Source organism: Myotis brandtii, unplaced genomic scaffold (genome assembly GCF_000412655.1).
Source record: "Myotis brandtii unplaced genomic scaffold, ASM41265v1 scaffold168, whole genome shotgun sequence".
Taxonomy (NCBI): domain Eukaryota; kingdom Metazoa; phylum Chordata; class Mammalia; order Chiroptera; family Vespertilionidae; genus Myotis; species Myotis brandtii.
The window spans coordinates 3,730,870-3,747,213 of NW_005356173.1; the positions used below are offsets into that span (position 1 = coordinate 3,730,870).

Sequence of the window (16,344 nt, forward strand, 5' to 3'; positions counted from 1 at the left end):
ATGAATGAACATGGAGGAACTGGCAAACCTGTTCCATGGTGATAGTAGGGCTGCTCTTTAAAGAACATCTAGTCACCTCCCTGTTGTCATTTCAGTGATGACAGGAACATTCCTCCCTCTCCCCAATCCAGCCGCCACCGTTCATAGAGGTCTGGGTTGCAGGAGTAGCCTTTTTTCTCATTAAGGCATTGCTTCTTTTAACAATGAATAGGGGGAAGATGTTTTGTCATGTTATTCTCCAAAAGTGAGTTGTTGTTTTTTAAATATATTTTATTTATTTTTTTACAGAGAGGAAGGAAGAGGGATAGAGAGTTAGAAACATTGATGAGAGAGAAACATCAATCAGCTGCCTCCTGCACACCCCCTACTGGGTATATGCCCACAACCAAGGTACATGCCCTTGACTGGAATCAAACCTGGGACCCTTGAGTCCTCAGGCCGATGCTCTATCCACTGAGCCAAACTGGTTAGGGCCAAAAGTGAGTTTTAACAGGGGCCAGGACAGGAAGAATGGGAGCATTAACTTCCTGTTATGGGAAAGGCAATTGGGGTACATCCCTAGGCAGAGAAGATGTAGAAGATGGAGTTGAGGAGCAAAAAAAGCAAAAGACAAAGAATAAAAATTCTCACTTCAAAAAAAATGTTTTCACTAGAGGTGGCCTTGACTTGAATTTATAGACCTTTTTGTGGACATTAGGTATGAACTAGTGAACAATTAGGTAGCATTTGGTATTATACCCTGAAGATGCATCTCATTCCTGGGTAGAGTCTGTCTCACTTTGTGTAGTAGATCTGTTCCTGAATTGTTATTTGGGAATCAACACTTGTCAGGTTCAACTGTGTATCTCTATTTCCTTGTACCTCCAAAGTTACGAGGACCAAAGGAGATCATCCATGAGAAAGCACTGTGAATATTTTGAAACTTTACACAACTCTAAGTTATTTATGTGCTTTTTTATTTAAGAGATGAAAGAAACAAGAACAATGCAAAGATTAAAATTAATTAAAATTACTATTAATTAAATTAATTAAAATTCCTTTAATTAAAATTACTATTAATGAATATAACATTTTTACTGTAAGTTATTAATAGAATAATAACTTTCCAAGAAAATTCTTGTAGGTGTTTACCTTTTGACCTACTTTTTCTACTTGCTATAGAAAAAGTACAATGTGTCTGGGGATAGCTATTAGAAGAGAGAAAGGATTGAGAGAAAAGGTACAAAAACTTTAAGATAATGTGGACATATTGTTTGAACAAAAATAAAAACACACAAAATATTCCAAAAAATTTAGAAATGGTCCTTGAGATGAAGATTTTATGCTAACAAGTATTGGCATTTTCAGGATATTACAGTTGGAAATGGTGATAGTTGAACAGAATTTTATTGTTAGGCATGTTCTGCAAAACCAAGGATGTTTGGTTTTTGATGAATGAGGTAGTTTGTATTTTGAAGATAGTTTGGGAAGGTGATAGGTATAGCTGGTTGGGGTAAAGGATGTAAATTCTGAACAAAGAATAAGGATGAGACTAGAACATGGGAGAAGTTGGAAAATGTGCAATTTTTTTTATTTATTTATTTATTTATTTTATTTATTTATTTATTTATTTATTTATATTGATTTGAGAGAGGAAGGGAGAGGGAGATAGAAACAACGATGAGAGAGAATCATTGATCGGCTGCCTCCTGCATGCCCCCTACTGGGAATTGAGCCCAAAACCTGGGGATGTGCCCTGACTAGGAATTGAAATGTGACCTCCTGGTTCATAGGGTGACGCTCAACCACAGAGCCACACCCGCCGGGCTGCTCTGTGCCATTTTAAAATCTGGACTCATGTTAAATAATTTTTATAGAGCTCAAGAGTGAGGAGAGCCGAAACCGGTTTGGCTCAGTGGATAGAGCGTCGGCCTGCGGACTGAAAGGTCCCAGGTTCGATTCCGGTCAAGGGCATGTACCTGGGTTGCGGGCACATCCCCGGTGGGAGATGTGCAGGAGGCGGCTGATCGATGTTTCTCTCTCATCGATGTTTCTAACTCTCTATCTCTCTCCCTTCCTCTCTGTAAAAAATCAATAAAATATATTTAAAAAAAAAAAGAGTGAGGAGAGAAGACTAAAAGGATGTATCCTGGGAAGGGTATTCTCAGATCCTATACAGAAAGCAAAAGTAATGGAATCTATATATATAAAAGCCAAGGGGCCTGAATGACCAGAAGGACTGGTCACTATGATGCACACTCTGGCTAGCCAACCGGCCTGATCCGGGGCATGGCCAGCCAGCCAACCTCCCACAGCCCCTCCGCTTGGCCTGCTCCAGCCCTAATTGGCTCCACCCCCCAATCAGGGGCAGGGCTGGCAGCCAACGTCCCACGGTGGCTCTCCCCCACCCCCCATCAGGGCAGGCTGACCGGACCTCAACCATGCACGAATTCGTGCACTGGGCCTCTAGTATGTAAATATTGATCGAAACTTTAACAGCTGGGTAAAGCCCCTGCAAAAAGGAGTCAATAAAGATCTTTAGTCCCCAGGTCCATAGTCACAAAATGGAAGAAGACTCTGAAACCAGAAAATGTGCCATTTTCTGATTCCATATACCAGGGCTTACAGTGAGATGTGTGGTTAGAAAATGTTTTTTCCTGTTGCCAATTGGTATTTACAATTATCTCCAGTTCTTATTAAGAATTACTTTGCTGAAGTGTAATTTACATACCATAACATCCACCCATTTTAAGTATACAATTCAAGGACTTTTAGCAAATTCACTGGGTTGTAATAAATCACCACAACCCCTATAAGATTTCTGTTTATCATTAATCTTTGTTTCCATTCCTAGCCTCAGGCAACCACTTTCTCTCTATTTTCTGTCTCTATAGATTTGCCTTTTCTGGATATTTTATTTAAATATAAATATAGAATATATGGTCTTCTGTATTCTTTTCACTTAGCATAATGGTTTTGAGGTTTGTTCATTTTGTATTTTGCACCTATATTTTATTTATTTTATTGCTGAATAATGTCCTTTGTATGATATACTACAGTTTGTTTATCCATTCATTAGTTGAAGGACACTTGGGTTGTTTCTACTTTGAGGCTATTGTAAATAAAGGTGCTATGAACATCTACCTAAAAGTCTTTGTATGGAAGAATGCTTTCATTTCTCTTGAGTAGATAGATATCCACGATTAGAATTCGTGGGTCATAGGATAAATCTGGGTTTCAGTTTTAAGAAACTGCCAAACTGTTTTCAAAAGTGACTATACAACCCCACTAGCAATGCATATGATTCCAGTTTCCCCAAATCTTGTCAACTCATGTACTTCTCTGTCTTTTTTATACAGTAATTTCTGTTATTTTATGTCTTTTTTATTATAGCTTCTGTGGTGGGAGTCAAGTGCCATCTCAGTGTAGTTTTGTTGCATTTCTCTGATGACTAATAATATTAAGCATATTTTCATGTGTCTGTTTCCCATTTCTACATCTCTTTCTTATGCCTCTATAGCTAAAACTTTGACTTTCTGGATTCTTCCAGAAACTTATAGCTTTGGTGATTCTGTGATGGAAATGCATGAAAGCTCACTAACTATAATTGATTGTTTTCTTAAATAACCAAGTACTTCTAGAATCTTACAAAGGAGAAGTCTTCTCTGCTGGAATTATAGAGTAGATTCAGAGAGTGCCCCCTTTCATAACATCTGGTAGAAAAGCAGGCTCACAATTACAGAAGCCAATTGGGATTTTATTTTTAGATTTTTTTCCACTGAGCTAAGGGCAAGACCCAACTGCCTAGAGGCTGTTTGTTTCTCAGTATGATAGAAGGAGGGGGGGGGGGGAAGAGGAGGCAGCAGCAAGGGAGCAAGGGAAGAACGGCCCTTGTAAAACAGAATTCCTCAGGAAAATGGTACTGAAGCAAAGTAATAGTAATACCAGGTTAGAGAGACAAAACCCATAGAATCAAGTTTTACTATAATAACAATTCTGATAGATTATACAAGATTCAGAATTCAGGAACTCTTTGAAATGGACAATAGAATATTTCTAATGTACAGGCCCACTAACAGATGTAATTAGGTTATGGTAACATGACAAATACAGGCTGTCCCAAAATAATGTATACACACTTTGAATGATTATTAAGTTAGTGTTATTAACGTACAGTTCATTTCCAATATTTAAAAGAATCTATAGAAATGAATACTTTTTTTTGTCAATTCCTGTTTTCAAACTGATGACCATTCTGGTCCAGGCACTGCTGATAATGCAAAGCAAAGGAAACGCCAAGATCAAGAATCATTTCATTCATTATTTGTGCACCCTCAATTCATTAACTGTTGCTGGTTTTGAACAATAAACTTTATCTTTTATGTATTCCCATAAAAAAGTCTTGTGGATAAATTTTCTTTGTTCACAGCTTAGTCTGGCTTCACCCAGTATTTCAAATCAGTAAATCTGAAAAGGAGTGAAAATCTAGTTATCAACTGTTAAAGAATCTATATGTTTTTGGGACACCCTGTGTTCCCCCCAAAATGTATATACACTTTGAGTAATTATAAAGATAGTGTTTGTACTTCAACTGTTTTCAAACCTCCAGTAGCGTTTTAGAATGAATTTCCTTTGTTCAAAGCTTAGTCTGGGTGAAAATAAAGAAACATCAATTGAGCTATCAGTTGTTAAAGTGTGTATACATGTTTTTGAGACTTCCTGTAGTTACTGATTATCTCCCTAAATTAGATTGACCTCAATTTATAAAGATCATAACTTTCAAGGAAGGCTTGTATTGCTAGCTAAATACTTTTTGCACAGGTGCTAAGATGGAGGTCTTACATGTGTGGTGAAGGGTCCCTCTCTAGATCTCAGTTTATTTACATCATTTTTTAGAAGTGGGTGGTGGGTTCTGCTGTAGCATCACATCAGAAACTTTGTTCTAGTTCAACCACTTTATTGCCATCCATGAATTTGTTTCCACAACCTATTTGTTTCCAGCACAGTCCACTGCTGTGTGAGTTTCACACACTATTGTTTATGACTTTAAAATCTCTGGAGCACTATTTAGATCTCTCATCAAAAATGACTGCAGTGGTAACTTCATCTTTTTTTTCTCAGCTGATAATTATTTTTTCTGTTTTCTTGGTTTGGTTGGAAATACCTAAGTGTTATAACTCCTAGCTGACCTGCAAACTTCTATAAACTTTAATATATTATTAAAATCAGTGGTTAATTTGGAGATGAGGTTGTTCTAGGCCTTTTTTACAGAAAGCAAAAGTTAATGAAGTAAGGGATTTGTGTGAGTAAAAACCCTTACAGATATCTTTAAATTTACTACCTACAAATAAATAACCTGGACATTTCAGGAAGATAAGTATATCTAAAAAGATATATTTTCACCTCATCGTAAATTGAAATTAAAAGACAAATGCTTTTAACTGACATTGTGGTTTTTCAGTTTTTTGTTTTGCCCCCCCCCTTTTGTGTGTGTGTGTTTGTTTGTGTGTGTGTGTGTGTGTGTGTGTGTGTGTGCGTGTGTGTGTGTGTGTAAAATCCTCATTTGGGATCCAGATAATCTAGATCTGAATCCACACTCTACACTTATGAGCAGATGACCTTGGTCAAGATAACTTTTCTGAGTCTCATCCTTCTCATCAATAAAATGAAGATAGGGATGCCTATAAGCAAGAATTGATTTCGGATTAGATGTTATATACAAGAAGTAGTCCAATATGTGTAGGTTCTCAATGATTGATGGCCTATTATTATTATTTTACGTGAGTTAAGTACTATTCTTTATTTTTTTTTATCTTTACCCTATCCTTAAAATTTTTTCAAGCACACAAAAATAAGTATAAAGATAATATATCAGTTCACATTTTTTAAAATAACAAAGTTGAAATCAATATTTTCTCTAAAATATTAATAGAAATTATGCATGCATTTTACTCTAATTTTTAGTAACTGCAGAGTGATTGAGTACACATTATTTTACATAACTTGGATTACCGATTTGAATATCTACCTCTCTGTTTTGTTCATTTTGATACTTAATTTTATTGGCTATCAGAGTTAACATTCAAAAGTGTTAACTAAAGGTAATTATCACACTAAATAAAAGTACATTATTGAGTCCACCTAATGAATCATGTTAATTTTTCAGTTTCATTGATCAGAAATGCAAAGGTTTTGATAAATTGTGCCTTGTAAATTTCTATCATCTCTGATGTTAATCAGTTCAGTTTGCAAAATAATTGAATAGTGACCAATTTTTCTATTAAAAAACAAGTCCAGCCCTGGCCAGTTTTCCTCAATAGTTAGAGCATTGGCCTGTGGACTGACAGGCCTCAAGTTCAATTCCCAGTCAAGGGCATGTACCTTGGTTGCAGGCTCCCCAGCCCTGGTAGGGGAGCATGCAGGAGGCAACCATTCCATGTGTCTATCTCACGTGGATATTTCTCTCTCTCCCCCTCCTCCCTCTCTTCCACTTCTCTAGAAATCATTAGAACAAATATCCTCTGGTGAAGATTTAAAAAATAAAAAACAATCCAAAGTCCACTGGAACTCTACATTTATAAGATGATTATAAAGATTTTAAAATTACATATATAAGTTATGGAAGTGTGTAGATATGCAAATTTTATAAAACTGTGTACATATCAATTTTGGCAATACAGTTTCATAATGATTGGAATATATAATTCCAACATTTATTTTCAAATGTTCTTTAATTAGCACAAGTTTTGATATAAAGTAATTACTTGCTCACTCATCATAAATGAACCGAGATCTGAATTCTCATACACTGCTGGTGGAAATATCAGTTGATACAAGCTCTTGGGAAAATTGTTTGAAAGTATCTACTAAGGCTAAACATATGTGTAAATGAAAGTATATACTAGAGCTAATTATATGACCTAGTATTTCTGCTTTGGGATTAATGCCCAACATAAATGCGCCCTTACAAGTAACACATTAATAAGAATGTTTAGAACAGCCATGTTCACAATAGCCAAACACTGGAACCAACCCAAAAGACACCAGGAGAATATTCATTCTCATTATACTGTAGTATTACACTTTTATAAAAATAAAATACTATAATTTTTGCCCTGGGACAATGTAACTCAGTTAGTTAAGTATCATCCCATGCACTGAGAGGTTGCTGGTTCAATTCCCCGTCAGGGCACATGCCTGGGTTGTGGGCTCAGGGGGGCGTGCAGGAGGCAGCCAATTGATGTTTCTCACTCTCCCTATTCCTTTCTTCCTTTCTCTCTCTCTCTCTCTCTCTCTCCCTCTCTCTCTCTCTGTCTCAAATCATTCAAAACATATTTGTTTTAAAAAGCACAATTTTAATGTAAAATATTTTTTGAATAAATAGCATGGAAGAATCTCACAGATGTAAGGTCAAGTAAAAGGAGTCAGGCACAAAAGAATACATACTGATTCTATGTGTATTACAGAATATCATGGAGAGTCTCCAATTCAAAGATCTTTTATAAAATTAGCCATACCATTGCCATGGCCAGGTAACTCAGTTAATTGGAGTGTCATTCCATACACCAAAATGTTGCTTGTGAGTTCAATTCCTGGTCAGGCACATACCTAGGTTGTGGGTTTGATCACTAGTCGGGATGCATACCAGAGGAAGCCAATCAGTGTTTCCGTCTTTCTCCCTCTCTCCTTTCTAAAATCTGTCTCTAAAATCAATAAACATATCCTCGGATAAGAATTAAAAAATTCGCCATACCATCTTTTTTTTAAATTACAGTTTACGTTCATTGTTATCTGTACTAGTGGCCCAGTACACGAATTTGTGCACATTGAAAGGAAATTAATTAGAAGAAATATTTTAATATAGCTATTCGCCCTTTCTCTGTAATAGAAGTGTCAACCAAATTCATGATCGACAATGACAGATTGAAACACACATGTGCCATTGGCACTAGCAAGAGCTTTATATATATCGCGCATGCACGAGTCAACTTAGCCTTTTGTAGATATAGAATAAAGTTGCTTAATTAGACCTGCTTTCTGATTTAGCTAAACCTTTTCCAGCCCTGTGAAGCACCTCAACTCCTCTTTCAGGTAATTGTCAGCAACACAGCAGTAAATATCAACATGAAGCAGATTATTGTAGATCACGCAGGGAGAACAAAGGGTAAAATATTTAACTGCAGCAGGGTTTGACTATATTCTGTGCAGTGAAAAAACCTGAAGTCATTTTCAAGGTCCACCATTTCTTCTTTTCATTCGGGTCAAGTTTCTAAATCTCCATTTTCCGGCTAATGAAAAGAAAATAGGATTCTACCGAGTCTCCTATCTAGCTGCTCCAGGACTTCTGTGAGGATCAAATGAGATGAGGCATGGGAAAACGTTTCACAGACATTTGGTTATAGTGTAAAATGTTTCCACCTGGCTATAAAGCAAGTCATGTTCCTGGGCTGAAGAAACTACAAGACTAGTCACTAGGGATAGGAAGCAAGGCCTTGCTACCTGGCACCCACAGCCACCGTTGCTGGGCTGGGCTGTGGGCCATAGTTTGTGCCATGGGGTCTCAGCAGCATCAGCAGCGATTTGGTGGGGTGTTGCTCCTGGGTGGTGGTGGGGCCTGTGTCCCACTTGGGGGAAGCTGAGTGTTGCTTTGTGGGCGCCAGGTCCATGGTGCCATTTCTCTGTAAATAGCCAGTGCATGTCACAGCAGCTCCTGCATTGAGCGTCTGCCCCCTAGTGGTTATTGTGCATCATAGTGACTGGTTGGACACTTAGCATATTAGCCTTTTATGTACATAGAAGATTAGTATAGCCATACTATCATCTAGTTCCTAGGACAGCTAAATAATGAGAATCTTCTGAAGGCAGGCTGTAGAGCACCCAGTTTTCTTTCAGAATAGACATGTGTTGTACCAAAAGTGACATGTGGCTGCCTGCCACAGAGTACAAAACCAATAGAAAAGTTACTTATTAATAAGCTTAAGTTATTTCTCAGTGTTGGATTAAATAAATGTGGTTTAAATGGTTTCTTTCCCCACCTCAGAGATATTCTGGTGTCTCTAATATGACAGTTTCCTACCACGATAGTTAGTGGAATATTTGTGTAATATTTGCTCAATAAATCCCCAAAGGAATGAGATGGAGAGTGGTTATTTAGAGCAGGAGTTGACAACCTTTTTAGATAAAGGACCAGATAATAAACATTTTAGGCTTTGAGAGCCATATAAACTGTGTCACAAGTACTCAACAGGAGGCATGTTGACGATGTATGTTGTGGCTATATTTCATTAAAACATTTTTATGGGCACTGACTTTCAATTTCATGCAATTTTCACATGACAAAATATTAGTCTGCTTTTGATTTTTTTCAACCTTTTAAAATGTAAAAATCATGCTTAGCTCATGGGTCATAAGAGTAGGGGCAACAAGATAAATGGTTCTCGCGACTTTGTGAAACCATGGTTTAGAGTCATGTAAATCTTAGTGATAATGAACTTGTAGAGAATCTCAGCCTGAAGTTCCATAGGAGTGAATACACAACATCATTTCTAGTCGGTTGTCAGATTATAGTATGTTGTTAAAGGGTATGTTCATTTGTTTTGTTCCTTCAAGAAGCATTAAGTATCATATTTAAAGTCAAAGGTTTTGTTCCTTCTCTGACATGATTTTAATTGATGGAAGTTTAAATAAAGGAAGTTGGGTTTGCAAAAGATTCCACTGAGATATTTGAGGTCTGGTCATTTTAGCTACAGTGTCAGTAAGAATCACAGTGCTTTCTGGGTGGTCTTACTTATGATTTGATATACAATTTTTTAACGAGTTTTTTTGTTTGTTTGCTTTGTGTTTGTGTTTTTTTAGAGAGCGATAGGAAGGGAGAGAAAGATCAATGTGAGAGATTGACATTGATAGGTTGCCTCCCAGGGATCAAACCCACAACCTAGGTATGTGCCCTGACCAGGAATTGAACCTACCACCTCTTGATGTATGAGACAATGTGCCAACCAACTGAGCCACAGTTAGGGCTGATAAACAATTTTTTAAAATAGCCTTTATTTTGGAAATTTGAAAGCAATGAAATACTTAAGGCACTGTAAAATACTTTTGTTTGAGTCCCACTGGCTAAATTCTGTGACTCTTTCCTGGGTTTCTATGTGTACTGATACATGAGGGAGCGTGTGTTCTCTGACATTCTAGAAGGTCAGAGGGATAAATAACAGCTTCTAACAGCATAGCATTTAAAGGGCAGGCTTCCAAGTTGGTTCACCGCAATTCTCTGCATTATTTACCAAGAAATGTAAATAGTGAATATCTAACCTAATTATTAAGCTATCTTTCATTTTACTGTGATCAGCTGTATGTACAATTTCAAAATCGTTATTTACATGCAGACTGAACAGTGCAATAAAGCATGTGAAAAGGTAAATTTTTGGAATGACTTTATACTAATTTGTACCTACCATCCATCCAGCCTTAAATGAGGGGATCCCTCAATCTCAGCAGCACCATAGAGGATGTAGGGGCAGGGATTTCCTAGTAAGGTGAATGAAATCTGTGCTGTACATTAATTTACCTGGGGTCCATTCCCAAGAATGTCTCCTGGATGTCTGTGTTCCATCCCAGAATCAGTAATGCAACTAGCCTTGTTCTCTTCCCTAATTTATGGAAGTTATGGGGTAGAGTTAGGAGACCTGAAACAAGGTAAGTATATAGTAAACAGGAGAAGGAATCTAAGAGGAAAACCAAACTGAAGCTCCACTCCTCATTATATTGGAAATAGATACTTAGTGGGCACCAGCTCTGTGTTGGAAACTTCCCATAAACTCAGTTGTTAAAATAAACAACAAGAGATAAAGGGACAAAAAAAAACGTGTCCCTTATTTAGCTAATGCACAGCAGGAAAGAAAGCATGGGAAGCAACTACTTCAAAGCAATTAAGTGGACCAAGCGGTGCTTTGTTTTAAATGGATTTTTGTTTTATGTATTATGTAAGAGATAAGGTTGACTTTGTTGAACTTTTGATTCCATGGCAACAGCAAACTCTGCCTGTATGCTCAGCACTTGATGTGTATTCTTCAAGCAGCATGGTCGTCTGCTCTCGACCCAGAATAACATGCAGCATATTGGTTGTGACTCTGGAAACTGGGGTGTCACTTCTCTTTTCCAGAAGGTGAAAATGTCACAGTTGCTTCTGAGCAGTGCACTGCGACATCACCAGATGGAAGAGAGAAAACAACTCTCTTACTGTGGTTCTACTTAGTGAACTTCTGAACATTTATCGAAATGTGGTCAATTATTAGACAACCTATGCGATGATCAGAAAATACATGTTTCTGACTCAGCCTCCTGATCCTTTTCTCTTTCCATGTGATTCAGGAGGAAGGATGCTGGTTTCTTATCCTACAAAGATCACCTGCCGGTGAACCAGGTGGTGGTTGGAGACACCAACCGGCAAGGCTCAGAAGCAAAACTGAGTGTGGGCCCCCTGCGCTGCCAAGGAGACAGTAAGTTTGCCCAGCAGCTGGGGCTTTCACTTTCTTGGCAATTTTATATAGTGTTTCTCAAAAAATCAGAGCATGGCAGAAAACAGACTGCTCTTCTCTAACTCCTACAGAAACATCCGACAATGCAAACAGTCCAGTGGAGAGCTAGATAGAACGTAACACATAGAAGAGGAGACAGCATAAAGTCTTCAGTCCAAGGAGCCTAGATCAGGGCATAAAATGTGGATATCCATCTTCCTTGTACATTCATATCTAACAACTTTGACTACCTAAGTTTATGGTGATATGTAAATAGCAATGATGCTAATAGCATAAAAGCAGCACTCAACAGCTGTGATTCCACTGAGTGCTGCTGTTAATGCCATTAGCAGGACTATTGATAGCACCATAAACTGGGTTGATGGTGATATAAATAGTAGCATTATGGTTTCATGTATCACTGTAAACTTGGATTATGGTCATGTAAAGCTTGACATTATTGCTATCAAATTTCATCATCATCAAAGCTTGATAGTCCCTTGTAAGCCAAAGATGTTTTCTGTCACTATGTCTAGCTTTCCGGATTTGGCACCACAGAGAGGAATTGGGGGCTGCTGGCTTCGACTGTGGGAGGCTGGGAGTTAGAATGATGATCCCACCTAATTAGGGCACCATTAGGATTTTATGTTGTCTTATACCCTTCAGTGTGTTTCACGTGCCGTCAGAGGAAAAGGGTGACATTTTGCTGTGGGGATTCTGCAAGGAGCATCCTGCATGTCATTTCCCCTCTTCTTGTCTGTCCCCTGGGAGTTCTATGTGTTTGTGATTGTGTGTGAGGAATCAGGAGACCTAGATCTGTTCCCTGAATAACTGACTTGCCAGGACACTTCAGGCAAACTCCCCATTTGCTTGGCTGTGGCAATGAAAATACCACCTGCGTCCCAGCTCTTCCTGGGGAGGCCATAAAGATTTCAGTGCCTGCATCTGGATCCCTCCTAGCAAAGCATTCTGTGAGATGGAATATTATCACCACGTCCATAAATCAAGGGAGAATCAGACCTACTCGATGCAATAAACTATTGCGGCCACTCAGAGAGGTGTCCTAAGGATTGTAATGATTCATGTTAACTGTTTACTACTTAGTAAATCAAGGCTGTCCGCAATTAAACAAGGCAGTGTTCCTGATACAAAAGAGAGATGGAGTTGGAAATGATTTTTCTCTTCTTACCTGGAGAAAATGAAAGAACTACATATAAAATGGGGACTGGTCAAAAGAGCTTTATCATGCATTTATTAAGCAACAATATTTCACTTGTCTAGTCTGGCTTAGTAGAACTGTGCAATAAGGAATTTAGTTTCAACTGTTTAAGAAAAAGTATTGACATAAAATAATAATAAATGTGCATTTTTAAACAGAAATTTTGAGAGATGGAGTATAGTTTCACTCTCAGCCCTGTTTGTCTTTCTCTGACTAATTTATTTCACTTAGCATCATATCTTCTAGGTCCATCCATGCTGTCAGGGTAGGGCAGTTGGAGGACTGGGTGAAAAAGGTGACGGGATTGAGAAGTACAAATTGGTAGTTACAAAATAGTCACACTATAGTACTTTACATGTATGGTACCAGGTGGGTACTGGAAATTCCAGGGGGAACATTTTGTAAAGTATATAATTGCCTAACCACTATGCCATACACCTAAAACTAGTACAAAATAATATTGAGTGTTAAAAGAAATTAATAAAAAATAAAATTTAAAAAATTTTCTGCTAAAAAGAAAAGAGAAAGAAGTTCAAACCACATTTTAAGAAATATACATGAAAAAATATTGGAAAACACGAAATGTTTTATGATTTAATATTAGATTTTGCAATGTAAAATTATCGCAATTGATACTCAAGAAAGAAGTGATAACCAGTATATTTCAGGTAGACTTTATATTTAAAAAGAGAGGACAGGTAAAGTATGATGGGCAGTACATTTGCATTTCTTTCCCAAGGCTTTTGTTCTTATAGGCATTTTGAGGACAGTTGATAAGACAAAGAGCTATCTGATTCATCGGCACTACACCGTTTCAGTATTCTCATAGTGCTCAGCTTCAGAGATTTGATCTGTGTTTTACCTGATACTCTGTGAAAATAAAAGCACAGCCAATATTTAATTGTAATTGGTAGAATACTTTTGTGTCTGAGAGAGAGAGAGAGAGAGAGAGAGAGAGAGACTTTCTTTTCTGCAGACAGCTGAGAATGTTATACCTCGTACCTGAATTGCCAAGTAGCAGTCAGCAGTTTTAATGCCCACCTTCACTTTACAGATGCTCTAACATGGATACACATATGATGAGTGCTCCACATCATAGCATTTTCCAGTATTTACAAATGTATGATTTCCTTGGATAGAGAACATCCCACCCCTGAGGTGCATAAGGTAAATATTAGCCTCTCTGTTTACAAATGAACAAAGTATTTCTTTTAAAATGTCATTTACACAACAAATTTCTACACACCCTTGCAGCCTCCAGAAGGCTCCAGGAGGGATGACTGCAGAGAGTATAAGCGGCTCTCTCCACACAGGGCAGGGTTGTTTCCCTGATTCCACTGTCTTCCAGGAGTCAATTGCTGATCAGATTGGTTTAAAAAAATGTCACTTGGGTTTTATGCCAGCACCCCTCACACCCACTCACGTCCATTTATCTATACAGCATGAATGTTGTGGGGAATAAAGTCCAGTTTTTATCCTTTAAAAAGTGGTATAGTGCATTTATCTGTTGTTTGTAGAAATTAGCTTACTGTCATTTACTGAAGTCTATGCAAAGCTACAGTTTAAAAACCTAAATCCATTATTGAAAAATGTCTCTCTCTGTTTGAGCTGTTGAGTGATGACAGCCCCGGAAGCTGTCTCTTGAATTAGGTCCCGGTACTATCCCCCAGTCTCAGAGAATGAAACAATTTTTGTGGGCTCCGACCAAGCGTTTCGGTGGTTTCGGTTCATTTCATCATGCCTGCTGACTTTCATTTTTACTTTGATTCATCTGAACTCGTAGGCCTATATAATCAAAATGCTAAAGAAAATCATTGAGTTCCACTCAAGTCTGCTGCATTTCCTACATAGTGCTGTGAAATGCCTTTTTTTTTTTTCAAATACTTTCAAATGGAAAACATCCATTCTAAATGAAGCTAAAAGTGTGACTGGTGATGGATGGTTAACTATGATTGAAAAAAATGCAGTAAAATTACAAATCCCCTCTTAAATCACGTGTCCACACCTAGAAAGAAACAAAAGAACTATTTAGAGCAGGGATCCTCAAACTACGGCCTGTGGGCCACATGCAAATATAAATATTGTATTTGTTCCCGTTTTGTTTTTTTACTTCAAAATAAGATATGTGCAGTGTGCATAGGAATTTGTTCATAGTTTTTTTTAAAACTATAGTCCGGCCCTCCAATGGTCTGAGGGACAGTGAACTGGCCCCCTGTTTAAAAAGTTTGAGGACCCCTGATTTAGAGGTTCAAAATCACTGATAGAGTAGAATCTATTTTAAAATTTAAATATATAATCATTCTTGGAAGGGGTGGCTCAACTTTTATGGAATTAGTTCACAAAAGACATATTTTGGGTTTTGGAGGTAGAAGTCTTATTCAGACTATATATGGTGTGTATAATTAATTATAGAAGTAAAATATTTGCTAGATAATTGCTCTATTCTTAAGCCATATGAGGTAAAGATTTCCCATATCTCCTGTAGGGATACAGGGACTTGAAGCAATTAGTTAGGAGCAAGTTCACTATGAAAGCATGTGTTTGCCATACACCTGGGTAGAAATCATTCAGAAAAAATGTGTTACTCAAGGATTTCTGAGTCCCTGCCAGCAACCTGCCCTGGCTGTCCAGGCAGAAGGCAGAGCATGTGAGCCATGCTGGAGGTTTCGATGCCAATTCAGTCTCTTAGAGCTGCAGGGCTGACTCTGAGAGGCCCAGAGAGAAAGTGAAGCAGATAACACATTCAGTTCAGGAACCTTCAGCAGAGGCAAAGCCAGGCATAGAAAAGTAGAGATGGAATGGCGTTTTATCCAATGAAAGTGGACACTGGTTCTTTGGGAATATAATCTTAGGTGCTAGGGTAATATAAAGGCCATGTTGTCTTTACTGCAAGACTTTACAAACCAGGACCATAACAAGCAGTTCCCTTACCAAGAAAGACAGGCCATGATTGTATCCACACGGCATTTCTTCACAGAGAAGACATTCCCAGAGGGCTGCAAATGACTATCCTCCTCCAGAGGATGTACCCAGCGGCACACAGAGGCCACACCGTCTTCCCGAGAGCGTCTGTGTGAAGCACAGTCAGTGCGGCCAGCAAGGACGGGATCAGGACAGAGGGGCGGCCACCCACCTGGGCTCAGGAATGATTTTGATTGTGGAGAAGAGGACATTCCCTGGGCTCCAGAGAAGGGCAGATAGTTGGCTTGTCAAAAGGGAAAGGGCCCAGCACTTTATGTACAGCTGCATGCGGTGACCTCTTTGACTCGAGTGTACCAATGCAAAAGTAGAAACAGGATTACTAGGTGGTTTGCCCATCAGTTTCAGAGGTGGGGCCAGAAGGCCTGTGTGGTTGCAGAGCCAGTCCTGGAATGGATAAAATTTCATCATCCTCAGTAATAATTTCTTTTCCTTTCCCCGTTCCTTCCCACAAAATGTAGCCGTGCCTACTTGCCTCAAGTATAGCAGGAACAGAGAATCACAATGTCCTAAAGCCATAGAGATCAAGCAGTTCAGACTTCTCACTTCACAGGCAGGGAACTTGGGTCTGTGCAGGTTAAGTGACCAGGCAGGATCTCCCAGATGGTTTATGGCAGAGCACATGGAGAGAGAGTTCATATGAGCCTCATC

The 16,344-nt window shown here is 38.4% G+C and overlaps 1 protein-coding gene across 1 annotated transcript in view; it reads left to right on the top strand.

Annotated features, from left to right (window-relative positions):
• CNTNAP2 (contactin associated protein-like 2) overlaps positions 1–16,344 on the top strand; it is a 1,278,915-nt gene that overhangs the window by 948,965 nt on the left and 313,606 nt on the right. The window contains exon 15 of the mRNA XM_005862840.2: positions 11,350–11,477. Within this exon, the coding sequence (XP_005862902.1) occupies positions 11,350–11,477 (128 nt within the window). The remainder of the gene's footprint in view (positions 1–11,349; positions 11,478–16,344) is intronic.